Source organism: Pipistrellus kuhlii, unplaced genomic scaffold, assembly GCF_014108245.1.
Source record: "Pipistrellus kuhlii isolate mPipKuh1 unplaced genomic scaffold, mPipKuh1.p scaffold_m20_p_20, whole genome shotgun sequence".
NCBI lineage: Eukaryota > Metazoa > Chordata > Mammalia > Chiroptera > Vespertilionidae > Pipistrellus > Pipistrellus kuhlii.
The window spans coordinates 11,930,884-11,958,851 of record NW_023425516.1 but is presented as its reverse complement, the minus strand read 5'-3'; the positions used below and the strand labels follow the sequence as shown (position 1 = coordinate 11,958,851).

Here is a 27,968-nt window from a genome sequence, read left to right as displayed (position 1 = left end):
TACGCCAAGAGGCCAGGAATCATTTTAATTTTTTTTTTTAAAAAAAAGTTTAAACGGCAACACAACCGTCAAGTTGGTACATCACAGAAACAGAGGTCTTTGCAGGCAACACTGATTGGGAATAGCAAAACACTTGGCTGGTGAAAAAATGAAACTATATACAATCGTAGCTAAAGGTGATATTGAAAAACAGTCTTATTGACTGTGACTTGAGATTTAACTTGCCATTATCTATTGCTTATTTATTCAGGGTTGTAAATAATACTTACGTAGAGACATAGAGATGTGTAAAAAGGAAACGTCGTGGAAAAAATACAAAATTTTTCAATTTTATATGAAACTCAAAGTATAAGTTTTGTCCAATATGGAATGTACCTATGTTTGTTTATATTAGGGCTCTAATACCCATTTAAAAATGTTTTTTTTTTTTTAAAAAAAAAAACAGTCGACCCACCATGCAAGTTCGCTGTAAATCTCATTTGCTCAAAGTGAGCATTTGGAGGTGAGGTCTGTGTTGTTTGCTCAAAGTCTCGTGTGATCCTTTGCGGGTTGTACTGGCCCAGCGGTGGAAAGAGTTTCCATGGAGAGTCTGATGGCAGCATCTGCGTGAGGGACAGTCTGGGTCACAGGCAGTGAGAAGAGGGAGGTAAGAGCCGGGATCCTTATGAAGGATGACACTCAGTTGTTAAATTTTAAGCGGTACCCGATGGCTTTTTCCAGGCACTCGACTAAAGAGCCCGCGGAGAGGAAATCCCTCTCTACTTCCACAAACTTGATGTAGATGGATTTGGGGGAGACTCCGGGATCCACAATGCAGTTCTGAGACAAAAACCCATTGATCCCAGCCCAGTCCTTGCTGAAGGTCTTGGTGTTGGCTTGGAAGTGTAAAAACAAGCACTGCTGCAGGGTCCTGACCTCGGCGATCCCGAGGTAGCAGTAGGTGATCCGCGCGGGTTCTGCCTCTGCCTGTAACGAGGCTGGTGCCGAAAGGGCTTCCAGGTCACCCCTGCCCTCCTTTCCCGGGTCCAGGGAGCTCTGCTGCCCGTGGGGGGAGGAGGGCCTCTTCAGACATTCCTCATAGCCGATGGCGTACAGGCCCGGGCTCTTGGGAATGCCTCCCGGCAATAAATACTGCACGACGTTGCCACCGGTTGGTTTGGAGTGGGCGATGGGGATCCAGTCAATTTCCATGTGCAGCTCCAGGCACCGGGCCTCGCTAATGGTGATCTCCAGGAATTTGTAGTAAACGTTCTTCCAGTTCATCTTCTGCACGCGGGTCATGATGACCCGGCCCTCGGGCTTCTCGGAGTTGAAGTACTCCCGGAGGCGCTTGCCCAGGGGCACCTGGGAGCTGATCTCGGCATGATGGTAGCGGATCTCCTCTTTCCAGCGGGTGTTGTAGCCGATGCCGAAGATGGCCAGTTTGTTAGAAAGATGAAGCCTTGAGAAGTCCGTCCAGCTCTGAAACAGTTCCCATTTCAACTGCACCGATTCCAAAATCTGGACGATGTTCTGCATGTTGTCTCTCTTCCTGGAAAGAGAAATAAAAAAGCAAATTCCTCAGGGGTCTGGATGAGCACTGTCCACAGCACTTCCTGCAATGACGGAACTGTTCCCTATCTGTGCCACCCACCATGCTAGCAGCGGCACTCAGAACATGGCCCGTGAGGTACTTTTCATTATAATTTGAAGTTACGGCTCAATAAACACATGTGATTAGTGGCTTCTATATGGGTCAGGGCAGGTGGAGTATAAAATAGTATAAAATCTGAGAACACTATCCCCTAGGAAGTTTCTGGGAATGAATGATAAGCTGCCTCCCATTACTTAGATAGGCTGGCTGTATTAACCTTAGCAACTATTGATAGGTAAGACCCTAGGACCTCAGAGCACAAGGATCATGAGCTGTTTTAAGTGGCTATTATCATGCGAATGATGGACTGCAGACCCAACCAAGAGCAAGTGAAGAAAGCTGTCTGCAGAAGGGAATCTTCCTTGAGAACATTATGCTGAGTGAAGTCAGTCAGTCAGAAAAAGCTAAGAACCGTTCCATTTCACTCACGTGTGGGATATAAAACCGAAACTCGTGAGCACAAACAGCCGTGTGTTGGCTGCCAGAGGGAAGAGGGTGGGAGTCCTAATATAAGGTGAGAGGAGAAGATCTGGCTTTGGGTGGAGGGCACACAGTGCAATAGACAGATTTTGTAACGTATACAAAACCCACACCCGAAACCTATATGCTCATGTTGAACAGTGTCATTCCAGTAAGTCAGCCAAAGAGGAAGGTATACGGTGTCATTTAAAATAATGAACATCTTGACTTCAAAGTTGGAAATTCTGAAAGTGCAATAATTTTGGCCGATACATGCTTGCAAAAAGAAAAGGACATTTTCTTCTATTTGTAGAAGAAATTCATTACGTCTTCCAAACTGAAAAGAACTGTTAGTTCAACACAGATTTAAGATCTGGGAATTCAGCCCTGACTGCTTTGGCTCAGTGGATAGAGCGTTGGCCTGCAGACTGAGGGGTCTCGGGTTCGATTCCAGTCAAGGGCATGTACCTTGGTTGCGGGCACATCCCCTGTAAGAGGTGTGCAGGAGGCGGCTGATCAATGTTTCTCTCATCGATGTTTCTAACTCTCTATCCCTTTCCCTTCCTCTCTGTAAAAAAATCAATACATATATTAAAAAAAAAAAAAAAAAAGATACGGGAATGCAGATGTAAAAGGTCCCTATTAGGCTTAGCTTTTAAGAGATAAAAATTTAAGATAATAAGCCCTAGTTGGGTAGCTCAGTTGGTTATAGTGTTGTCCTGTGCACCAAAAACTGATGGGTTCCATTCCTAGTTAAGGCACAGACCTATGTTTAGAGTTCAATCCCCAGTTGAGGCATGTATGGGAAGCAACCCATCTCTCTCTCTCTCACTCCCCCCCACCCCACTTCTCTAAAAACAATAAAAGAATATGTCCTTGAGTGAGGATTTTTTTAAAATATATTTTATTGATTTTTTGTACAGAGAGGAAGGGAGAGAGATAGTTAGAAACATCGATGAGAGAGAGAGTCATCGATCAGCTGCCTCTTGCACACCCCCTACTGGGTATGTGCCCGCAACCAAGGTACATGCCCTTGACCGGAATCGAACCCACGACCCTTCAGTCCCCAAGCCGACGCTCTATCCATTGAGCCAAACCGGTCTCGGCTTGAGTGAGGATTTTTAAAAAATTTCAAGACCATGAATTGAGACTGTTCTAGAAAATATTTTATAAAGGGAAAAAAGTAAAGAAATTTTGATTCAGATAATTAACTGTTATGACAGAAAAGGCAGGGAATTCTTTCTGCATATGCTGCAGAATTCATATAACTATAAATGATATCCCATGATTCATATATATGTGGGGATATGCAATTACAAGTTTGCTTCTCAGGTATGGTAAATCTTTGATAATGGAAGATTGAAGTTCATTAAATATTAACTTAGCAACCAACTATTACCCTCTACAACAATTATAGACTTAAGCTACAAAAATACTCAACTAACCCCTCATGTACCATCAAGTGTGTACAAGAAAGAGGGTGTATGTGCCAGTTTATTAGCTTCTTGAGAGGAGACAGACCCTGGAAACTTCCTATTAAATTCTCAAATCTTCCAGGGGAAAAGCTTTTGTTAACACTGAGGGATCGCCCATGCAGTCATTCTCAGTCTGACCTCTTACTCTCCTTGACTTTCTTTGCGAGATGACAAAGATGTGACATATTTTGCTATCAGCTACTTCTTGAGGGCAAACACTGCCCTGGATTTTCCTCCACCCTCCAGCGTCCCTTGAGAGCTTCTCAAGTGTCAGAGTGGCCATCGAGATGAAATCACTGTGTTCCTGGGAACTTGTCCCTCTTCTCAGAGGACACAAAGGCACTTGGCCACTTTTCTAATATTTATAACTAGAGGCCCGGTGCATGAAATTCATGCACGGGGGTGTGTATCCCTCATCCCAGCCTGCACCCTATCCAATCTGAGACCACTCGAGGGATGTCCGACTGCCCATTTAGGCCTGACCCCAGTAGGATTGGGCCTAATTGGGAATTGGACATCCCTCTCACAATCTAGGACTGCTGTCTCCCAACCACTTGCCTGCCTGCCTTCCTGATTGCCCCTAACCACTCCCCTGCCAGCCTGATTGATGCCTAACTGCCTTCCTGCTAGCCTGATTGCCCCTAACTGCCCTCCCCTGCAGGCCTGGTCCCCACCCCAACTGCTCTCCCCTGCAGGCCTTGGTCCCCCCCAACTTCCCTTCCTTGCAGGCCCGGCTGCCCCCAACTTCTCTCCTCTGCGGGCCTGGTCACCCTTAACTGCCCTCCCCTGCAGAACTGATCGCCCTCAACTGCTCTCCCTTGCAGGCCTGGTCCCTCCCAACTGCCCTCCCCTGTTGGCCATCTTAAATTGGCCATCTTGTGTCCACATGGGGGGCAGGATTTTTGACCACATAAGGGCAGCCATCTTGTGTGTTGGAGTGATGGTCGATTTGCATATTACTCTTTTATTAGGTAGGATGTGTTACTTGTGAGGTTAAGATATAGGACCATGTTTCTCCATGGATCAATGCTTTTAAAAAAACACACACCCAAAAACTCATTTCAGAGCCACCATCCTTCCTTGTCCTCTTTTGAAATATTTTTTAAAATATATCTTTATTGAGGATCGAGATCCACAACCCAGGCATGTGCCCTGCCCAGGAATAGAACCATGACCGTCTGATTCATGGGTTGACACTGAACCACTGAGCCATACCAGCCGAGTAAGAGCATGTTTTTTGATTCCCTAAATGTAACCTAAGAAATTTACATGTCCTCTAGCCCTTCTATCATTCTGCCTAACTTCAGATAAACTCGGGTCCTGCGACTCATCTTTCCATCTTAGTAAAACATCCAGGTGTCCAGATCCACACACCCACAAACAGGCTTCTTTTCATGTAACGGATTTATTTCTTCTTGTTGTATGTAACACTGTCACCGTGTTTAGGTTAACCACGGAAAGCTTACGCTAAGGGAGTGAGGAAGAATGGCTAGCACGCTTCCTCAGTGAGATGGCGGAGGAAGCACCTCCCAGTAAACCGAGACGAATACACTTTGTAGAGAAGGAAAGTGTCTACTTACTGTGCTTCATCAGAAGACTCTTGTTTTATTTTTAATGTTCTCTTTGTGACAGGTATTTCATCTGAAAGGCAAGGTTATGGAAACAAGTTATAGTCTCCTAAGTGGTGGCATACATTTATGTAGGTAAGTAGCTATATGTGTACTGTTCATCCATCTATCCCAATTTGATGACTTGATTCTAGTCTCAAGCAGCTGCCCAATTCCAGATTTATATGTATCTCTTTTATAATGAGATGCATACATTTATATGCAAGATCAGAAACCAGCTCTACAAGTATAAAATTCTTCAAGGTCACCAGTAGATTTCTAGCTGGGAGCTTAAAGCTTAATTTCTCTGCAAACATGATTTTTAAAGGAACAAGAATGAAAATAATTCTGCGAGATTTGGATTTTCTATGTAGGTTTTACAGAGAATTACTTCCCCGATATCAGGATCCACATATTCTGCATGTTATTTCCACCCCCAAAGATTTGGGTGGCTTAAACCTCTCTGGCAAAACCAGAGTTATGGGATGCCAAAGTAATTCAGACCTCATTACTGTTTTGAAGTGAAGAGACAGTAATCGCTTAGCATCTGCCCTGTTTATTCTTCCAATCTTTCTTTTTAAAGAATAACTGGTTTTTAGAGAGAGAGGAAGGAAGAGGGAGAAAGAGAGAAACACTGATGTGAGAGCACCACATCAATGGGCCGCCTCCTGCACACCCCCCATGAGGGATCGAGGCCATGCTGGGCATGTGCCCTGACCGGCAATCCAACCAGCAACCTCATGGTGCATGGGTCAATGCTCAACTGAGCCACACCAGCCAGGGCTTATTCTTCCAATCTTAAAGTCTCTTTCTTAAATTGTGTTAGTCCTACAGTTAGAAGCCTCTTTCTTGTCTCCCTCTCTCTTCCAATATTTGAGATTTAACAAACAAAAAAACCAGCATTCACAAGAAACACTAGTTTAATACTGTTTCTTTTGAATTAGCACCAGGGATGATGATGGAGTAATGTTAATTATCTTGAGCTGGAGAAGTACAGCGATAGAGCCAGTCCCACCATACTCTCTCACTGGGGAGTGACAGCATTCACGTGTGAGTGAGTACTCATCACACAGCTCGCTATTAAGCTATAATGGTTGCAGTAGAATCGTGATTAGGACTTCCGCATCATGAAAACCAAAACTGGAGCATTTACTACAAAAAAAGCAATGCACATATACCCTCTTACTTAGGCCACACAAGCTCAGCTTCGTTTCAATTGTGAACGTTAAGACTGTGATAAATCATTTCAGCTGTTGCTGGAATCCTTTGTGAAATGTGAAGGAACATGACTGCTGATAAAGCTCAACTATGAGCCCTTTTTGAGATAAATAGAGGCTTCCCTTCATATTTTGTTCAGACCGAAGTCTGGGAGGGACCATTCCCAAATCACAAACGGGAAGGGGAAAAAGACGGTTCCTCTATGGCAGCTGGGCCAGGAGCCAGTGCGCATGGCAGGCACGGCAGAATGAAGAGGTGCAGGATATTCCAAAGGGCATAGCATTCTGTCACCCAGCTGCCTGGGTAGCTCAGGGTAAGGAATTCTCCGGTAGATTTAGGCTGTTGGCTGGTACCCAAATCACCAAACGACCAACACCAAGCACTAGCTGGTAGTTTAAGACTAAATCAAGGCTGCCCAAAATGCCCCAGATAAACAGGCTACATGCCTTGTGCTGCCAGTACAGACTGTACCAGTCCCAGTGCACATATAAAGGTACACACACACACACACACACACACACACACACACGAGTAGCAGACATGCCGGCTTTCTTACCCAATTCCTGATCTGTTGGGTAGCCATGGAGATCCTGACTGTGGTTTCCCCAGTCCTCCTGTGAATACTCCTCCATAGTGCTGCCATCTGACTCCAGCTCCTGGTACAAGCCACTACTGTTAATAAGTACAGGCTGGCAGGGCTGAGCATCCCATCCTCCCTGACCAAACACCTGTTCCAACTGTTCAAATGTGTAACTGCTCTTTCTTTTCCCAACACCATGTTCTTTCACCCGACTGTAACACCTGCGAAGGGTCTAAGACACAAAGTCTTTTGTTATTCCTTTAAAGCTGTCCTTCCTCTTCCAGGTACGGACCACAGATATTAATTACTATTAGACAGACACAGACAGACAAACAGAGACACATTGTTACAGGAATGCTACATTTCAAATTCATTATTATATTAGAAAAAAAAATTTACTAATTTAGCATTTACTCAAAACACGTTATCATTCAAACAATTACTTTGCAATTAATTATCAATTAAACAATAATTATTACAACATTATTGCATGTACCCCATACACATATTTTATACCCCCTCCCCCACTTAAAAATAAGAAGAAAAAAAAAAGAAAACAAGAAATACCAGCCAGCCAATAGGATGCACACCTGCCACAGAAGAGATAGAGCTGCTTTGGGGCCAGAATTGGGGAAAAGTGAGGGAGGGAGGACAGAAAGGAGAGTTCCCTGAAGCAAAGACTATCACCTTCCTTACTCTTACGAAGGAAGACAGGGTAAAAACAATCCCCTAAATGAATCCACTAGTGAACCGTATCACTCAAGAGTCCATACTCCTCACTAACTCACCCTGTCTTTGGGGAAGTGGCTAAAATTTAAGAGAGGTCAAATCAATAATGCTGCTGACTTCCAGTCTCAAACATCCATAATCAAGAAACAGTACACCTAATCTAAAACTCATCCAGTAAGACTAGTCTATTCCATCAACTCAAACTGCCAGCCCAACAAACAGCAAGTGAAGCCACTAATTTCTTTTTGGGGGAAAGTGAGGTGGAGGGGTGTTATTTCATTTATCTCTCTGCCTTCCAACGCACAGCATAGAAATACCATCCTGCAAGTCCACACAGAAAGCCTGGATGACTTCATTATCTCACACAGACAGCCCTTCCATTGTCTGCAGGGTCTTCTAAGGCGTAGTGCGTATTATCAGCCAGTTTCCTCAGTTGAACGATATTGCAAAAGCTAAATCAAGGACTTGGTCCCAGCTTCCAAATTTAGTTTAGTTGCTCTCAGTCTCTATCCCATCTCTGCCTCCATGTTCCTTCTGCTTGACTGGGTTTCACTCTGAGAGTTTCCTTGAGACAAAAACCCTTTTTTCCTCTGGTGGCTCCTAAACACTTGCTAACACGCCTGCGCAAAAGCAGGTCACCTCCGACTTCCGTGCGTGCTCTTGCCAGACCATGACTGTCTCCTAGATGTGAGATGACGTCCCATAAGCCAACACATCACCTGTTCTCACCGAACTAAAACAACTCAGAAGCCTTGACAGAACCTCCATGAAAGTTCAGTGAAGATACTTTGCAGATCTTCTCTTGACGCCAGAAACCCGGATGGGCAGAGGGAATCATAAGAGCATGACACTTAGGAGGATATTCCTCAGACATAGAGTGGTGGTCAGCATCACCCTGTCCCCAAACCGGCCAGCCTGCCCCCTGCCTGAGCACCTTCCTCCCTCTTCCTCTCTCGATTCTCTTCTGGTGCCTCCACTGATGCCTCAAAGAACTGGGCTTTCTCTTCCTAAGGGACGGTCACACAAGCACACAGCTCTTAGAGAACTGGGGGGGTCCCGGGCAGCCTTCAGGGGAAGGACACAGATGCCTCCCAGAGCTCGTGGACTCTGCTCTCGCCCCCGTGCTCTCCGTCCTCCTGGCAGCACTGGAACTGGAATCGCAAACATCTCCTGCGATTTATTTTTATCTCACAATGTCTCGTTGCTGCCTCCAAGAACACCCGACCACGCTTCCCGACTCCTCAAGGACCGTACATGGAGAGTCCCGGCCGTGTCCCTCTCGCCCTCCAGGGCCATAAATGGACGTGAGAACCGTGCCGCCACTGCCTGGCTGCTGCGAAAAGCACCCAGCACGAGAGGGGCCAGTTGGCTGCCACTGAGGGTGGTTCCGAAGGCGGGGACACAGCTGATGTTCCTTTGAAGGAAGGGGCCACGCTTACCGGGCTGCGACCTGGGCGCGAACAAGGCCACTGTGGCTGGCCCTCCAGGGGGAAACCACAGGGAGGATTCACTTCCTCTGAAAGCACCGAAGTGAGCTCACACTCACTGTGAGACGGTGAATAAGAAAACCAGCCACATCTAACGGTCGCCAATGTGGAAGCTCCGTCAGATGATGCGTTTTACGGTCTATGTCTCGCCTTGCAGTGTTCTTGTGAGATACGCTTTAATAGTTAATATGCTGGTATGCAAAGCGTCTAGTAGGGTCTGAAGGAAAAATGCTTGGTGACCAGAGAAAATTTTATCGTTATGATAAAACGTGATGTACTGAAAATGTTAAAAAGATTTCCAGATTGATTTTAACTCTCAAAACATAAATACATATGAGGTATCTTCTAGGTTCAGCAAAGATGACAGATCTAAGGAGAAGCTATTGAAATAGGGCATAGGAAAAAAAGTAAGAGCTCAAACTTCAGCTTGACGGCTACTGTAAGAAACCAGAGGGATTTGGAAATGACTCAAAAAGGACACATGAGGTGTCCTCACCAATCTCCCCTAAGTCAGACAGGTCACACCTTGCACACTCTCCATGGTTCACCAAAGCATGCCCTTACACAACCGTATCTAGAGTCCCTCACAGCCCAGCGTAAACACCTGCTCTGAGTCTGAAGGTAAGACCGTGCTCCAGAATCTAGAAAGAACAAAGTCTCGCCTCCCATTCCTGACAGCTGACCAGACCCTGCGAGGACCTCGCCTTAGCTTTTCCTGGAGAGCCAGTTCCTGTTTCCTGCTCAGAACAATCCATCGCCTGGCTTCCCTTCCTTCTTCCCTTACCTCACTCCTGAGAAATTTATAGTGACTTAAGTTCTTTTGTTTTTTTTAAGCTCTAACATTTAAAAAAAAACCACAACAACCAATATCTTGGGGAAGGGGGGGAAGAATTTGCTAAAAATGATTAAAGACCATTCTAATCACAATTAAGAGGGACGCTTGTCAGAAATGTCCATGGTAAACAAGCCTCTGGCCCTCCCTGGGGAAGACTGTGAGATACAGGGCCTCCTGAGTGAGGCCACAGGGATGGAGGCAGGAGGGGTTAAGGAAACCTGAACGGAGGCCCGAGAGCGTAGGTAACAACCTGAGTCGGTGGTCAAACCAGAGGACTTCTCAGCTATTTGATCGCCAGGCAATGCCAGGCGGATGCTCACTAAGTCCCCCGTGCCAACTGTACCAGGACCACAGGAGGAAAAGGACCAGAGGAAAGACTTGAAAGGTGTCCCGTTACCAAAGCAGAAAGACAAATAAGAAGGCTGACAACCGACAATTGGTAGAGGGGAAGTTTTGCCCAAGTTTAAGATCAGACGGAAAAGAAACGAGAGAATAAAGATGACATTCATTGTGGATGAATGTAAGGGGAGTCTACGGGGGTGGGGGGGGCAGGTAAACGGAGGCAGGGGTTTGAGATGGGCGGGGTGGGGGTTTCACGCAGCAATGCAGAGAAAGACCCAGGGTTACAGCACACGGAACATTAAATACAGCGCACAATGCAGCTATCTTGCCAAAGTAAGTAAATCCAGCATTGGGTGGTATAAGCAGAGGAATCACATGTAAGCTATGAAGGTGGCTCTTCCTCTCTAGTCAGCACCGGTGAGGCCACAGCTGGAGCACAGCGTTCAGTTCTGGGCATCGAACCAGCTACAAGAGAGGGAAATTGTAGAGTTCAGAAAAGGGCAAATCATACAACGAAAGGCTTGGAAAACAAGGTCTGTAAGTAGGGCCAGTGGTTTCATCAAAGCCCTTTTCTGCCGTCACAGGAACTTCTTTGGGGATACAGGTAATGTTTCTTTTGCCTCAAGCGTCCTCCAATTCCTCCTCTGACTGCCAGGAAGTGGGAAGAACGGCATTCTCCCGTGGGATGGCGAGGCCAGAAGCAAGCTAAGCCAATCGTACGGGCATATGCCAACTAATTCTGCCGCTGGCTCAGTCGTTTTCTGAAAATGTGCCCCGTGTCATCCAATCATAAAGTAAGCACCATGACAAAACCACTGTTCTAACAGAACTGACTGCGGGGGGACGGCATCCAATGGGGAGGGGTAGCCATATAAACGTATTGCGCAGCCTGAGATGTCAGATGGAAACTCAAGTCCCTCCGTGGAGGACAGCTTGGTTATCACAGCGGGAAGCAGTGTCATGAGAAAAAACAAGCAGTGAGACGGATTTCCAAAGGCCATTCTAGAAATGGGTTACATCGTTTATCTTAATCCTCTGCCAACTAACTATGACACATGTGAGGCCCTTTTAACCCAACAGATTAAGTAAAGAATACACTTACTGTGTTTGCAAACAAAGTCTTAAAAATCATATATTATATTCCACCGGAAATGGGTATTACTGGGAGTGGGTCTCCAGTGACTGATTATAAAAGTGTTGAGAACAATTCCTCTGTCTATGCAGATGTGTATTTTTAAGCAAAAAAGTTTGTGAAACAGATCTTCTTCCTTTAAATTTAATTACTTTATTGTAACTAGTTACTCTTAGTTAATTGAGGCAAAAACAACAACACTGCGTTCATTCAAAATCTTTAAGACTCAAAATTTATTTAACTGGTTTTATTTTCTGACTGTGAGTACAAAGGTAGGAAAGGAAAAAACCTGAAAGTAAAGAAACGTTTTTGTGCACAGTAAGAGAGATATAAAGAATACAGTATGCATTTCTATATCTATCTATGTACCTATCTACCTTTCCCCGAAAATAAGACAGTGTCTTATATTAATTTTTTCTCCCAAAGTTGCACTAGGTCTTATTTTCAGAGGATGTCTTATTTTTGGGGAAACATGGTATCTATCTATCTATCTATCTATCAAGACGTAACTAATGATTAGGTTATCATCTAAGGCAAAATGCATCCATCTGGGTTAGCAGAACTTTTCTCTATTTTCTTAGGATTTCATACAGTAAAATCTGGCAAACTGATTTGCCAAATAATACAAATCCTTTAAAACCACCCAAACTCCCTTTCCCCCCAAAAAAAGCACCCCCACAAAAATACAGTTGTTTCACACTCCCATTGTTCTTAGGGAAACTTAGGACATTTTGACAAATGAAAGATTTATTCTTAAATTTTCCTTTTCCTTTTCCTCTCCAGAGCAGAGAGTCTTACTGTTTTGAGTCATGGATTTCCTCCCCAGAAAAAAATACTACATAGAAGACAATTTCAAGGGGAACACGGACTCTGTGAAGAGCCCATACAAGAACCTCGTGTTAAAAAACCACTTTGGCCCCCGCCGGCCTGGCTCAGTGGATAGAGCATCGGTCTGCAGACTGAAGGGTCACGGGTTCGATTCTAGTCAAGAGCACATACCTGGGTTGCAGGCTTGATCCCCAGCAGGGGGTGTGCAGGAGGCAGCCAATCAATGATTCTCTTTCATCATTGATGTTTCTCGCCCCCCCCCCCCCGTTCTCTCGGAAATCAATAAAAATATATTTAAAAAACAAAACAAAACTGCTCTGTACCATGCAATTATTTCTTCCATAAAAGAATATAACAGGAAATAGCTAGAAATCCTAAAATAAGGTAAATTTCATTCAAGTCTTACATTTTACAAGAGATTCTAGGAACTGGAACATCCAGTTTAAGTACAATTTACCCATCTTACTCACTGTTCTGCTCATTTAAATAAAGCACCATTAATATTTCATTTAAGAGGTAAGTTAGCCAAATTCCCCTGTTTCCTAAAAGAAGCACACAAGGTTACCAACTTACTCTTTAACAAAATACAGTAATTTTTCTATTTCCTGGGAAGGAAATCCTTTTCTGAAGTGGCAGTTAAGCAATACTAAATAACTCAGAGTTATGCTGGTTACCTGTTCCGACTGTATCACACCGTACTGGAGCATTCAGTATCTGATTAACACCAACATCGGTGCTAGATAAATCTCCCAAGATAACAACTTAAAACAGGGACATTCACACATCTAGAAACAAGTACGGACATGAAATTAAGTCTTAGTAGTCACAACGGCCAAGCTTTAACATCTTCCCATTTTAACACTAAAGGGGTCTCAAAGGCCTACACTTATTCAATCCTTAATCCAAGGGGAGTATTCCATTGAAGCTGTTCATATTATGGTCAGCAAAGTCTTCTTAATTGTTTAAAAAAAAAAAAAAAAAAAAAAGTCCTCAAACTTAGTCCTTAACTCATTTGAGTTTCCCGAGCATTTAATACTATTCATTATCTGTGTTCTTATCTTTGCCAAATATCTCTTATAAAACTTTCTATAATAGCTCGGCTGGCGTGGCTCAGTGATTGAGTGTTGACCTCTGAACCAGGAGGTCACTGTTTGATTCCCAGTCAAGGCATATGCCTGGGTTGTGGGCTTGATCCCCAGTGAGAGGGTGTGCAGGAGGAAGCCAGTCGATGTTTCTCTCTCATCACTAATGTTTCTATCAGTCTCTCCCTCTCCTTCCTCTCTGAAATCAATATAAAACTTAAAAAAAAAAAAAAAACTTTTTATAATATACTGATTGACCAGGGTTGTTGGAGCTGCCTAAGGCTCTAATGACAAACCAATTCCCAACTTCCAAAATATATGGGAGTCCTAAAATGGAAAAAAATCTTAGAGATCACCTAGTCCAATGAGGAACCAAGGCCCCAAGACAAATAAGTATTCCTTCAAAAGACCTGGCATATAAAAACTACCAGGTGCCACCTGACTGGCATGGCTCATGGTTGAGCATCAGTCTATGAACCAGGAGGTCAGTCTGGTTCCCGGTCAGGGCACATACTGGGGTTGAGGGATCAATCCCCAGTGGGGGGCAAGCGGGAGGTAGCTCATCAATGATTCTCTCTCATCTCTGATGTTTCCATCTCTCTATTCCTCTCCTCTCAAACACATTTAAAAAGAAAGAAAGAAAGCGGAGCCTAGCAGCCATTTCTATACAGGGCCTGAGGGAGAAGCCTGCGCTAAGCTGCCTGCATCCTTCACAGAAAGGCCTGCCTGCACTGTGTTCTGCCATCTGAGCCAGCCTTTATGAAGGAGTTCTTGGAATCCTATTTCAACCAACAGGACTGAGACTTGCTCCACCTAGAGATAAGCAGCTATATCCCCACCAGCTTCTTCATAAATCAGAGGGGTCTCCGTTCTGACCAATCAGGACAATGTCCTTTGGGCCAATCAAACTGTGAGGATTTAAAGAGTCCTAACTTCATGAAGACCGACCAATCAAAGACTAGAAGCAGGGACTTTTGTCTCTTTAAGTCAGCTCATCTCTGGTTCTGGAAGTGTACTTTCCCTCTCCACTTAAGGCTGCCCATCCTTGGCTGAAACACCAAAGATCTCTCTGGAGCAGACTAGGCAGGCATACAGAGCAGACCAGCAAGGAGCAGAGCAGAGCTGTCTAGCTGGACAGGGGCCTTGCCTCAGGCCTTAGGAGTACTATTTACACAGACATGCTCTGTCACAATTGAGCTGTTTGCACTAAATAAAGTTTCCTTCTTTACTGCATCCAAACTGGAATTCCTGTTGGTGTTGAATTGACGCCAATGACCTGACCTTTGATGACGTTAAACATTACTATCCAGGCCAGCCGTTGAGTGCTGGCCTATGCTCCAGGAGGTCACGGTTCGATTCCCAGAAAGGGCATATGCTCAGGTTGCAGGCTCAATCCAGTGTGGGGTGTGCAAGAGGCATCAGAATAATGATTCTCTCTCATCATCGATGTTTCTCTCTCTCCCTGAGATCAATAAAAAAAAAATATTAAAACAAAAACAAAACCCTACCATCTCTAATGCAAAAACAACCTATTATACAGATTTTTCCATTAGTAAATTTTAAAAGTGTTGTTTGTGAAAAAAATAATCTTGACACTTGGATAAAATCATGTAAAAATTAAGATTTTATAAAGATGGTTTTCTCCATTAAGATATCTAGGGAAAAGCATTAAGTCAAGATTCAGTCAATTGTGTTTTTTTTAAAAAAGGCAAATATTGAATTACTTCAAAAAGTGTGTTTGTTTTGTTTTGCGCTTACATGATATAAACTACAGGTCATAAATGTGTGAAAAAGAACACATTGACACATACTCTTCCTAGGAAAACCTGAAGATAAGCATGTTTTAAGTTTATACACTTATTCTTAGGCAACCTGAATTTATTTAGAAAGTTATTAGAAAGAAATTCAAGTAATCATTCTACGTGTTTTTAAAAAAATCTTCACCCAAGGACATATTCATTGATGAGTGAGAGAGAAAGAGAGAGAGAGAGAGAGAGAGAGAGAGAGAGAGAGAGAGAGAGAGAGAGAGTGTGTGAGAGAGAGAGGGAATATCTTTGATGTGAGAAACATCCATCAGTTGCTCCCCAATTTGCTCCTGACTGGGAATCAAACCAACTACCTCTTGGTGAATGGGATGATGCTCCAACTAGACCAGGTCAATCATACTTTTATAGCTCATTTGGTAGCATTTTATTCTTATCTTTATGAGGATTGCTGAAAGCAATGGCCATATGAAAACAATGTCTGTACTTCTATAAAAATCAAACATTTTCCATATACGGCTCAATGTCCCATGTGATGAAAGTAAACTATTACTATTTTCTCAGTGCCTACTGTGCGCTGAGACTGGGGCTAAACAGTGTACATTTATTATTTCTCATTTTGGTAATAAAGCTAAAAGGGAGGGTCCCAGAAAACACTAAGGAGAATGTGTGCAGGTTTACTGTGAGACTGAGCAGCAGCAGCACTGGGCAAAGAAGCTGAGGTTGGAACAGAGGCGTTAGCTAATCCCACAGTGAGGTACGGAACTGAGGCAAGGAGGCCGTGCCTTTGTATTTCAGCACTGGCCACTCAGTGGACTCGGGCTGCCACAGGACAGGGAGCCTAACCTTGGGGAAGACAGCTCCCTCGGGCAAAGAGAAATTCCCCGGAGGAATCCAACCAGAAGCCATCACCAATCAGCGCTCCAATGACTCATGTCTCGTTCCTGGAGGAGGAATCTGGGCGGTGTTATCAGGTAAGTACAGGAGGTGTGTGATGCATCCTTATTTCACAGAAAAGAGAACTGAGAGGTGGCAACTTATTCAAGGTCACTACCAGAGGGTATTCAAACGTAAATTAATCTCTGGTTTCAAAACTGGAACTAGCTATGCTTTTCAGCAGACACTGAAAAGTAGTATATAAAGTCACTGTATTTACCTTTCTGCTGAGAAGTTTATAGCTCATTTTAATATTTAGCTAAAGTAATTGTATTTATCTGGATTATTACTATACTCTCTGCACTGATTTCTTTTCTCATTCTTTTTTAAAAATATATTTTATTGATTTTTTTATAGAGAGGAAGAGAGAGAGAGAGAGAGAGAGAGAGAGAGAGAGAGGGAGAGAGAGCTAGAAACACTGATGAGAGAGAAACATCGATCAGCTGCCTCCTGCACACCCCCTACCAGGGATGTGCCCGCAACCAAGGTACATGCCCTTGTCTGGAATCGAACTTGGGACCTTTCGGTCTGCAGACCGATGCTCTATCCACTGAGCCAAACCGGTTTTGGCTCTTTTCTCATTCTTATTTAGCTTTCTTTACATGCATATCCTTTTTGTTGGTACAGTCCTGTGATTTATTACAAAACAGTCCATCTCATCCCATCACCTATGTTGCTATGTGATTTTGCTGTTGCATTTATGACCGTTTACACTCTCAGACTATTACCAAAATATCACTTCAATTGTCAAAATTTAATAAAGCTGTGCTGATAAGGGAGCAATATGTACAACCAAGCAGTTAAGAGTATGGAGTCAGACTGCTTGGTTTAGCTTCCCTATCTACTAGCTTTGTGACATTGGACAAATTAATCGCTCTAGTGCCTCAACTTCCCCACCTGTAAGGTGAGGCTAATGACAGTACCTCATTCATAGACTTGTGTTAAATAAAAATGTAACCAATGCATTTATAACAGTGTCTGCCCAATAGCTCACACTTCGTAAATATTAGCCATTGTGATTATTACAAAAGTGACTGTCACACAATATGGAGACCAAGGTGCCTTATGGAGAGGTTAGTTCAAGCAGAGAAAAATTAGCAGCAAAGTTTTATCATAAACTTAATGGTAGGAATAACCATCTCAAAGGACCTAACTGCAGCTCTCAGTATCAAAATCTTGTTTGGAAAAGTAAACTCTGCTTTCTAAGTCATAAAACAGATCTTTCCATTTAGAGAAAGGTATTTGCAGATTCAAAATAATAATAAAAGCAGTTTGGGGTAGATATAGACTTTTATTCTGGTTTTATTAATTTCAATTACAAACATAATTGAGTTTTCTGATAAATGAAGTAATCTGAAAGTAGATAGTAGAGAAGCAATAGTGTGAGTTTCAAAAATTTAGGCTATTACAACAAGGTAGTCTTACACAGGCTGAGAAAATGCAGCTAGAAAACATCTAAATGAAGAACTTCCCTTCTACTGTATCAATTTATTTTGAATGAAGTGTTATTTGGTAGCTCAAAATATGTAATTTATGAATACAGCTGAGAACACTTACATAAAAAATGATGGCTGTTATGCCTAAAATGTCTGAAAATAAACACAGGTTTGCATTTTCCTAAGGAATAACAACACAAGCCACCAAGTGACAAGATAACACCCACTTGATTTATTTTTTTATTTATTTATTTATTTTTTTTGCCAAGGGGGAAAAAATTCCATTAGTGCAAAAAAAATTTATTTTTTCAATTGGCTCTCAAGATCCCTCCCAAAATTAGGTATTTATACAGATTTAAATACATGTCTTTTTCCAATATGCAGGCACTTTTCAACTATTCAGAACTATAGGGAGTAAGACTCTGCACAGATTATAAACTCCAGGTCATTTTTAACATATGCTTGAGGCTCAGATCCGTTAAGCCTTCATTGTGAACACTGAGTCAGTCAGGTTTCTGCAATGGTAAAGAGCAAGCAGAAACACTGCATGGACCACCCAGCAGAATAAATGGGAAGAGTACCTAACAATCAACTGTTTACAATCTAAAGCTCGTAGTGGTACTGATCTTTGTGTTTGAAGCTCAGGAAGTTTTTTCCTCCCATCTTTCAAAACATTTTTAACCATTACACTATGAACCTCCAAACATTTTTAACCATTACACTATGAACCTCCAAACATTTTTAACCATTACACTATGAACCTCCAAACATTTTTAACCATTATACTATGAACCTCCAAAGGGGGCAGGCTGCTATTCTCCCTTAACCTAGAGATATGAGCATACGCTTCAGAGTGCCCTCAGACAATTAACACCTGAGATTTTAGATCTTAATTTTAGTGCCTGCCCTCTCATAATGTTTAAAAAGAGAAAGAGCAGAATCCAAGTGTCTGTAGAGACTATTTCCTAGAGGTAACAGAGGCAGGGCTGTTCTAAAATGGTGTTTGAGTTGGATGTCACTGGTTCTAAAAACTTAAGCTATGAAGTACTGTATGATCCTTGAGAACACAACGAAGAACCCTGTGTGAGTTGGCACAGCAGCAAAAGTGGGTTTTGTGACAGGTTAGGATCTAACAAATCCTATAAATTTGTATTTTCAGATTCTCCAAGCAGCCCCCTGAATACTGATATATTGAAATCGGTTCTCTTCTCCCCATTTTCATGACCACAGTTTTATTCACTGCTTGTCTAGAATACTGCAGAAGCCTTCCGTGATCCTGGGCTTCCAGTCTTAGCCTTTCCAACTCATTTCCACATGAAAGCCAGTTCTAGAACCTAAGACTAACCGTGCCACCCTCCAGCTTAAAATCCCGTGATGATGAGGATCAATCCCAACTCCTTGGCACACCAGCCAATCTCTTGCTTATTATGTCTCCAGCACCGTAATGTAGGTGCTCTCACTTCCCACCTCCTCTCCCCTTCTCCCCTCAAATCCTAGGCTGCGACTATCTCGAAGTACATAGCATAACACATTTCACCAGGATATAATTAATGTTTCTGGAGTTTGAATACCTTAAGTTTAAAAGAGCACAATGACTAAAAAAAAAAAAAAAAAAAAAAAAAAAAAAATCGATCTCACCTCATTTTCTAACCCTCTTTTATGTAACTGCAGGTTATGGCTCATTAGTTGGGAAATTGATTTTGTGGGCTGTGACCCCCTTTCCAAACACCCCAAGTGGGAGACGGAGACCATAGACAGGGCATCAAGAGCCATCCTGGTGCAGAGGACCTGGGGTGGGTGGTGAGAGGGTGGCCGGGGAGAAGGGGAGGATGGGGAGCTGGCCCAGGTGAGAGGGGACCCTGCAGGGGAGGAGCGTCTGAGGTGTGACGGGTTGGGGGAGGGAGACTGGCGGAGCCGGAGGGCACGGTGCGGGCATGCGATAACGGGCAGGGTCATGCCCACACCAGGTGCTGGCACACATCAATGGGGCCACCACCAACCAGGATGGAGCGTCCCTGGTGTACCCCATGCCCTCCCGGAACGTGTCCCTGCGGCTGCAGCGCCTCCGGGAGGAAGACTCCGGGTCCTACCGCTGCTCTGTGAACGTGCAGGACAAGCAAGGCACCAGCCGGGGCCACAGCAGCAAAAGGTTAAAGCTGGACGTGTGGGGTGAGCAGGCTCTCCAGGACCTCCCCGCCCCCACGGGAGGGCAGGCAGGTCTCCCTCCCACACGGCTGAGTGCGCAGGTTGGAGGAGGGAAAAAGTGACTAAAGGGTCCGTCGGTCTCTTGGGTGTGTTATATTCATTATTATTTTTCAATATTTGTTTCAGTTACACAAATATATTATGGGAATACTAGGCCACAGGGTAAAATGTATTCTTGTTATATGTTCAAAAAGATGCATTACCGTGGTTTTTCTTTTAGTACATACATTAAGGAAAGAGATGTATCATGGGTATTTGCATAATTGCAATTCAACACTATAAAAATGTTATTTAGCAAAACTCATAAAGTATCTGGAATTGGTACTATTACGTGCCAAACTATCTTTCCCACCCTTACGCATGTTTCTTTATGAGCCACCAACCATTCATTTGTAGCTTGTAAATTATACCTTCACCAAATGCCACTCTATGGCAAATTTTCCATTTATTTTTACATTAATCCTCACCCAAGGGTATTTTTTCCACTGATTTTTAGAGAGTGGAAGGGAGGGGGAGAGACACGCAGAGAGAAACATCGGTGGGAGAGAAACACATAGATTGATTGCCTCCTGCACACGCCCTGACTGGGGCTGGGGCTGAAACCTGCAACTGAGGTATGTGCCCCGGACCAGAATTGGAGCCGGAACCCTTCAGAGCATGGGCCCATGCTCTACTCATTGAGCTAAACCAGCCAGCGCAAAAGACATGACTTTCAAGCAGCTGATCGTGTGCAAACTGCTTGAAACAAGTGCATTTTTTGGATGGGTTGTTTTGGATTCTTGAACAAAATGTATTTTAATGAATTTGCAGTTTGTACCATTTTAAGTTATACGGCTTCTGGGCCCTTTCCCCAACTGCTCATCTGTCTCTAGTCCCTTCTGCCAATTCAGTCCCCCCTCACCTTCAGGACCCACCTCCTGAAAGCCTATGAGATGCCCTTCCTGTGGGCACCTGTAGCACCATGAGCTTAATGCCAACACAACACACAGACCTTGCTCACAACACTGTGACTGGTGTGTCAGTAGTCTGACTCTCCACTGCAGGTGGGCACAGTGAGGGTAAGTGGTACCTGCTGTATTCCTAGGACCTACTGCAGAAGACACCCAAATCTGTACTGGTAAATATAAAAAACAAAGTCCTTATTTCAGACCTCAGCACTTATAGAAACCCCAAGACCATTCTGTCTACTGTGTTAAGAGGGAATGAACATGATCTCCAAGCCCTCCCCCAGAAGCCTGGATTTTAGCCAAGATTTAGGCTGCACACCTTTCCCATTTCCTAAGGGCAGTGGAATTCAAGGGCCCACTCATCGGTCAAGAAAGAAGCTCAGAGTTCTAAAGCAGTGGTCTTCAGCTGGGGTATCCATACACCTTCTTTAATGACTGACTGATCAAGGAGCCTTAAAACCTTAGGGATTCCTGTCATTCCCAGTCTTGTATTTGTCAGGTGTAAAGCTTGGCTCCTTAATTGAGAATAACCAAAGCAATACAGGTTAGTAATATTATTTCGTTTAAATGTAAGTGGAGTCCTGGCTGGTGTTGCTCAGTGGTTAGAGCTTCGGCCCCACACATCTCAGGGGCACATGTCTGGGTTGCAGGTTCCATTCATGGGGTGACTGTGGGAGGCAACCAGTCGATGTGTCTCTCTCACATCGGTGTTTCTTTTTTTCTCTTCCCTCCCTCTCCCTCCACTTTCACTCTCAAAAATCAATGGAAAAAATATCCTCAGGTGAGAATTAATAAAACAAAACAAAAAATAAGTGGAATGGTGTCTGATCATCAACATTTTCAAGATACATTTAATAGAACATACAGATAAGAACTTTGGATGAATTTCTCACCACATTCAGAGGATACTATTCAATAAATTTTATAGTTAATCCTCATCTTACTTATCTCATACAAGATTTAACATTTTCTATATCCTTCCTTACAAACATATTAAGAAAACATTTTTAATTTCAGCTTTAAAATGTTCAAGTACATGGGTTTCAAAACTCTTCTGGGAATACATGAGCAAAAAGTTGGCCAATACATTAACCACTAGCCACAAATGAATATTTAAGGGTAATTAAAAATTCAGTTTCACAGTCATACTAGCCACATGCCATATGCTCAACAGCCACCTGTGGCTAGTGGCTACTGCGCAGTGGCGATTGGACAGTGTAGACACAGAAACTCCTATCATCACAGAAGTTCCATGGACAGCACTGTCCTAGAACCAAGAGTATGACACTGCCCAGCCAACTGAGGTGACAGCACTTTCTTCCTTGCACTAAAAGCTCTTCCTCCTACAATGGCGAGCATTTTCTTGACTTCTACCAAGGCTCCTCCTACTCAGGGGTAAAGTGGCAGAGAGTGCAAGAAGGAATCCTTGTGTGTAGCCAAGCAAATCCTTTCATAATAAAAAAGACTTTTAATACTCTGAATAACAAGCTTTTCCTTACACTATTCAATATGGTGGGCACTAACATGTGGCTACTTATAATTCAAAATTAAATTAATTACAATGAAACTGGAAGCCTATTCATCCAGTTTCAACATGTGCTTGTTAAATCCCTTACCTCCAAAATGGAAAGCCTAAATATAAGCAGTGCATGGCTGGTACTCTAAGTCTATGGTCATGCGCAGTTTAAGGATGAAGATACGCTCTGAGAAATATGTTGTTAGGCGATTTCCTCATTGTGGAAAAATCAGAGAGTGAGTGCACTTACACAAACCTGGATGTACCGTAGCTTCCTACTACTAATCATATACACAGGCCATATGGTATGCCACCGTCACCTATGCGGTCCATTGTTGACTGACATGTCGTTATGGGGTGTGGGACTATATTCTTTTAAAATACACATCAAGCCCCCATCAGATTCACTAACAGACAAGCAAACTGAAACACACCAGCTTCTGGATAACAGTGGCAGGGGAACAACAGACACTGACTACGTAAAATAATGGAAGGAAGCAAGTCTGACTGAATCTTTCTTAGGAACTATCTGATAGTATACCATAATTTTGGGAAAGCTTTCAACGATAATGCAAAGGAAAAGTCTTGTCTGCAAACACAAGAAAAACGTCCTCAGAGATGGGAAGAGTCTATTAAAATGCTTAGACAGAAACAAGCAAGTTGGTCCTCACAAATAAAAACTAGGCTGGACAGGGCGGCTCAGTGGCTGGAACATCGTTCTGTAAACCAAAAAAGGTTGTGGGTTTGGTCACCAGTCAGGGTGCTTATGGGAGACAACCGATCCATGTTTCTCTCACATCAAAGTTTCTCTCTCTCTCTCATCAATAATCCTTGGGTGAAGATTAAAAAATAATACTAATAAAAAAAGATTAAACATACTATACTGTGATTAGTCTGCTAAAGTAGGAAATTAGTTGCAAACATTATGACAATCACTGATGAATAAATCTAAGCAATGTCTCTAAAAATTCAGTCTCGGTGTTTGCTGGGTAGAAGTCTGCCTACCGTGTGTAAACAGGTGTGATGAGCACCAGCACGGATTCAGCAGAGACAAGTCAGTTTGCATTTCACCTTCAGCTAGACCTACAAGAACACAACTGCTTCAGAGACAAAAAGCCAACTCTCAAGAGGCAAATTGTTGGATAAAACCCTCAAATATGGGACTTGGGAATGAGTTCTGTAGTGCATCAGATGAATTGATGAAGTGTGAACAGAGCACGTGGCTCAGAAGTGAATGTTTTCATGAATTGCCAATCTAGAGAGCTCTTTCCACTACTGCGGGATGAACTGCGATGTGCTCTCCCCCTCCTTTGAAGTCATCACACCTATTGTCTGCTTTAGAACGACTCAAGCATTTCAGTAATGACCCTTAAGCAAGGACTGCATTCCAGACCATTCCTTGTGTTGTCTTGCACAGCTTTTAACTCTCTGATGTGTGTGTATACAAACTTCATCTGCATTGTAAGCTCTCAGACTGTGTGTTACTGTTCTTTTTTATTCAGTCTAACATCTGGCAGATAACCTTGCACATAGTAAGCGCTTGAATATTTGCTGAATGGAGATATGAAGAAAAGGCTTACATATACAAAAGGATAAAATATCATGTAATGACTACACATACATAAAAAAACAACACAAAAAAAAAACCCCTATTTGTTACCTGGCTCCAAAATTAGGCTGGAATTGGTAGCAGACAAATTTTCTTCTGGCAAACAAACAAAAAGCAATAAGACATCAGAGCCAAACAATAGTGCAGGCAGCAACAGTCTCAAACACATCCATTTTATCCAAAAGATTAAACAAATATTAATAATGACATGTCAGACAGACTTCTCAATTAAATTCTTTGCAGTAATAAACAAATGCTTATATTTGACTTTAAGTTAAAATCCTGTGTGCTTAGAGATATACATAATCACTTGGTTGGTATTTAAAAATTGTACTTTGGTAGCTAAATCCAAAAACTCTTAATTCAACTTCAATGTTTACATTTTAATACTTCCATCCTATATAATAAAAGGCTGATATGCAAATTGGCCAAATGGCAGAACTGGTCGCTATGATGTACACTGACTACCAGGGGGCAGCTGCTCAATGCAGGAGCTGGTGGTCAGCAAAGCGCCACTCAGCCAGAAGCTGGGCTCAGGGCTGGCGAGCACAGCCTCTGCTGCCTCCACAGCAGCACTAAGGGTCTAACTGCCCTCAGATGGACCCCGCCCCCAGGGCTCCCGGACTGTGAGAGTGAGAGGGCCGCAGGCCAGGCACAGAGAACATCCGCCCTGAGGACTGTATAAAGGCTGGCAAGATCATTTGGTCTGGCCCTGCCAAGGCAGTAGGGGTGAGTTAATTAAATGTCTGGCCTGATATAGCAGTCTAATTTTTTAAACTGCTTCTTATTTATAAGTTTTATTTATTTTAAATCCCATCCAAGGATATTTTTCCATTGATTTTTAGAGATGGTGGGGAGAGAGAGGGAAAGACAGAAATATCCATGTGTGAGAAACACATCTGTGAGTGGCAGCAGGCTAATATTTAAACTGATAATTTTGTATGGCCTGCAAAAGATGCTATAAATATCCAAATGGCCCCTGGAAGAGAGCAAGGTTCCCCACCCCTGTGGGAGGCACTGGCGATACAGCAGTGAATAAGTGACTAGAACTTGCCCGTACGGAGCTTATAATTCCAGGGTTGGTAAGGAAGAAGCCTGTTCCCCAGGGGAAGTCACCTATGGAGTCCAGCCCTTAACAGTTACCTGTCCTCCTTGTCCACTGCCATTGTGGGTCACAGAACCCATTGTCATCAGCTACGTATCCTCAGAATATTCTAGGAGCTTGAGGTCAATTTGGTCTTATCCGTTTGGGGACAGGTACACTGATCCTCTAAAAAATATTCTTCAGAGAAGCTCAATCTCCTTTCCTTGTTTTAGGTTAGTTTCTCATAACTGGACAAAGACACAACTCAACTTAAGAGATTTCCTAGTCACCTGAGAACAATTTCATCGATAGTTATATACAGTGAATTTTTGATTGCATAACACTTTTCCCTGTTGATTGGGAAATTCTGTGGACAAAAATCAATCAAGTTAAAACAGTCACAAATGCCTAAGGTGCACTCATAAACTCAAGAAAAGTTCACAGATAGAAGCTAGTGGCACAATGCAAAAACTCCGCCTCTTGACTGTCCTTGAACAGAAGAATGAATGAAATTCAGAGAACAGTGTCATCTATTAGCTACTATAGTTGATCCCTTCAAAACCCAGAGGTGAGGAGCACTGACCCCACATGCAATGGAATCCAGAAAATAACTTTTGACTCCCCAAAACCTCAACTACAGTCGGCCCTTTGCACCTGCGGATTCAGCCAACCACGCTGGAGAACGCGAAAATAAAGTACCGTACCGTTTTGAATCAGGGTTGGTTGAATCTGGGAATGCGAACTTTGATGATATGGAGACCGACTCTGTATTTATTGAAAAAGCACGCATATAAGTGGTCCCCCACAATTCAAATCCTGTCTATAAACGCCATTATAATGACATCCTTGTTGAGTGGTTTTTTTTAGTTTTTTTTTAAAGGGGGGGGGGGCGGGGATAGGTCATGCGACCCAAAGGTACATTTTATCAAGTAAACCAATTTAATTTTGTAATTGAGAAATGGTGTCAAATTCCTTGAACAACAGTTAACAGATTTGAAATGTCCTGGTTTCTGGACGAAATTTTTTGAGCCAAGACCTCTTAAATGTTGGAGTAATCTCCTCCTTCAGGGTGATTACCAGTTTTGACTTGGTTTTTACCCCCTCCCCGAGGAGTTCCAAAAACAGTGTCATCCCCATCAGAAAAGAAACACAGAGATACTATGGCTATGAAGGAAGGAGAAGTGGGTTCAGTGAACACTGGAATCCTACCAGAACCTTTTGGCGGACACTGCGATGAGGGAACTAACTTACCCCTAAAAAACAACTCCGTATCAACTTATAAAACACACACAAACTGGAATGCCTACATTAAAAAGCCAATAAAAAACAGCAAAAAACGATAACCACACAAGGATAGCTAGATGCACACGGACAGCTTTACCGGGCACCATATCCCGCACAACAACCCCATCCGGGGAAAAGGAGCTTTCCAGGAAGGAGCTAAGTCAGAAAACATCCCTCAAGCCGATCTAACTCTGGAGGAGGAGGCACTGACACTCCAAATTCTAGACCGACTAGCGGGCAAGCTAACTTCGCCCAGAACAATGCACTAATCTGGCTCCAATCACGCCTTTCCCATGCTCCAAAGCATCTCCCGTTGGACTCGTCCTTCGCAGCTCCAGTGAAGAAGCAAGGCGACACAAAGGCTAAGTCACCCGAAGGCGCTCTCCGTGCGGCTCTGCCACCGCGCTCCTTTGGAAATCCCTAACCTGGGGGCTCACCGGCGCCCCCTCTCCCAGCCCCCCCGCTGCCCTTCCTCAATCCCGCGGGGGGTAACCTCTGCCTAGGAGCCCCCTCTGCCTGGAACAAAACGAGGCCCCGGCGGTGGGGTGAGAGGTGCCGGGCTCGGGGAGGCCCACGGCGCGCAAGGAGAAACCCGGCAACTTCAGAGCGCAGGAGCGTCTTCCATTGGCAAGAAAGAGGGGCGGCGGCAGGCACGCCCAACTTCAAACTCAGGAAACCTACGGGCTGGCGGCCATCTGGAGAAAAAACAAAACAAAACAAAACGAAACCAAAAAAAAGCCCTTCCCAAGGAGAGAAGAAAAAGGCGGAGAGATGCGAGTCGCCCCCCACCCCGGGCTCCGGAGGGAGGGAGCCCCCGAGCTGGGACCGGCCCCGGCCCCGCCCCCCTCGGTCCGCGCTCCCCGCCTCCTCTCCGCCTCGGGTTCGCGGCCCCGGGCCGGGCGGCCGGTTACCTTGATGCGCTCCCGGCACTGGGACGGGGTCCGCTCGTAGCCCAGCTCGGCCAGGGCCCGGGACACGCGCTCGTACATGGCCGGCCCGGGGGCCTTGTTGCCGAACACCGTGCCGGCTCCCTCCAGCTGCTGGTACCGCGCCTCCACCAGCCGCTCGTTGCCCCACACGGCGATGAGCGCGTTGGTCTCGGCCGGCGTCCACGACATGCCGCGGCAGGCGGCCGCGGGGGCGCCCCAGGACGAGGCGGCGCCGCGGCCCCCCAGCCCGAGACCCCCGGCCGCCGCCGCCCCCGAGCCGGCCGCGCTGCCCGGCCCGAGCGGGGAGGCGCCCCGAGGCGTGGAAGGGTCGGACAGCGAAGGGTTCCCGTCGCTCAGGCCGCCGGGAGAGGCGGGGGACAGCACCTCCATCTTTGGGATTTTAAGCGGCGAGTTGGCGGGCCGCTCCGAGCCACAGGGCGCCGCCATCTTCCTAGCGGCCGCCGCTGCACCGCCCGGAAGTGACGCGCCTGCGCTTCCGGCCGCCGCGCTCCCGGGGGCCGCCCGGGGCCCTGGCTCGCCCGGAGGAGCCGCGCGGCTCAGGGTCTCCGCTGCCCGGCGCGGGCCTTCGGCTCCCGGCGGCCTCTCCCCGCGGGCCCGCCCGCGCCGCCCGCTCCTCTCCCGGGGCGAGGGCCAGGGAGGGGGCGCGCCGGGGCGCCGCGCGGAGGAGAAGGGAGGGGGCATGAGGGCGCCGCGGCGCGGACCGAGCGGAGCCGCCCCACTTCCTCTCCGGCCTCAGCCCCCGCGGGGGAGGAGGGCGCGCGCGGGGCCGCGGGGAAGGGGGACTGGACCAGGGCGCTCCTCCTCGCCGCCCCTCGGCCGCCCCTCCCTCCA

General features: G+C 44.8%; 1 protein-coding gene across 10 annotated transcripts; it reads right to left on the bottom strand.

The window, feature by feature from the left end:
• Nucleotides 1-10: 10 nt before the first annotated feature.
• On the bottom strand, nucleotides 11-27,968 carry MSANTD2 (Myb/SANT DNA binding domain containing 2). Of its 10 annotated transcripts, XM_036449191.2 has the most exons (5): nucleotides 13,000-13,465; nucleotides 10,741-10,830; nucleotides 6,949-7,048; nucleotides 5,148-5,208; nucleotides 11-1,531 (listed from the first exon to the last, which is right to left on the bottom strand). In XM_036449191.2, the coding sequence occupies exons 3-5, from the start codon at nucleotides 7,022-7,024 to the stop codon at nucleotides 679-681; spliced, it is 990 nt and encodes a 329-aa protein (XP_036305084.1). In that variant the 5' UTR covers nucleotides 7,025-7,048; nucleotides 10,741-10,830; nucleotides 13,000-13,465; the 3' UTR covers nucleotides 11-678. The 10 variants fall into 10 exon arrangements, 9 of the variants coding, with proteins under 9 accessions (XP_036305084.1, XP_036305082.1, XP_036305083.1 ...); XM_036449189.2 differs by lacking the exons at nucleotides 10,741-10,830; nucleotides 13,000-13,465 and adding an exon at nucleotides 27,099-27,670 and having other exon boundaries at nucleotides 6,949-7,204; XM_036449190.2 differs by lacking the exons at nucleotides 10,741-10,830; nucleotides 13,000-13,465 and adding an exon at nucleotides 27,099-27,670.

What these genes read in the sequence shown, in the direction of transcription:
- MSANTD2 (XM_036449189.2), bottom strand. Translation starts at nt 27,563, where the DNA reads ATGGCGGCGCCCTGTGGCTCGGAGCGGCCCGCCAACTCGCCGCTTAAA. An exon ending in AGTGCCGGGAGCGCATCAAG is followed by an intron (nt 7,205 to 27,098) that starts GTAACCGGCCGC and finishes TTTGTGTCTTAG; the next exon opens with ACCCTTCGCAGGTGTTACAG. An exon ending in CCCAACAGATCAGGAATTGG is followed by an intron (nt 5,209 to 6,948) that starts GTAAGAAAGCCG and finishes CTTGCCTTTCAG; the next exon opens with ATGAAATACCTGTCACAAAG.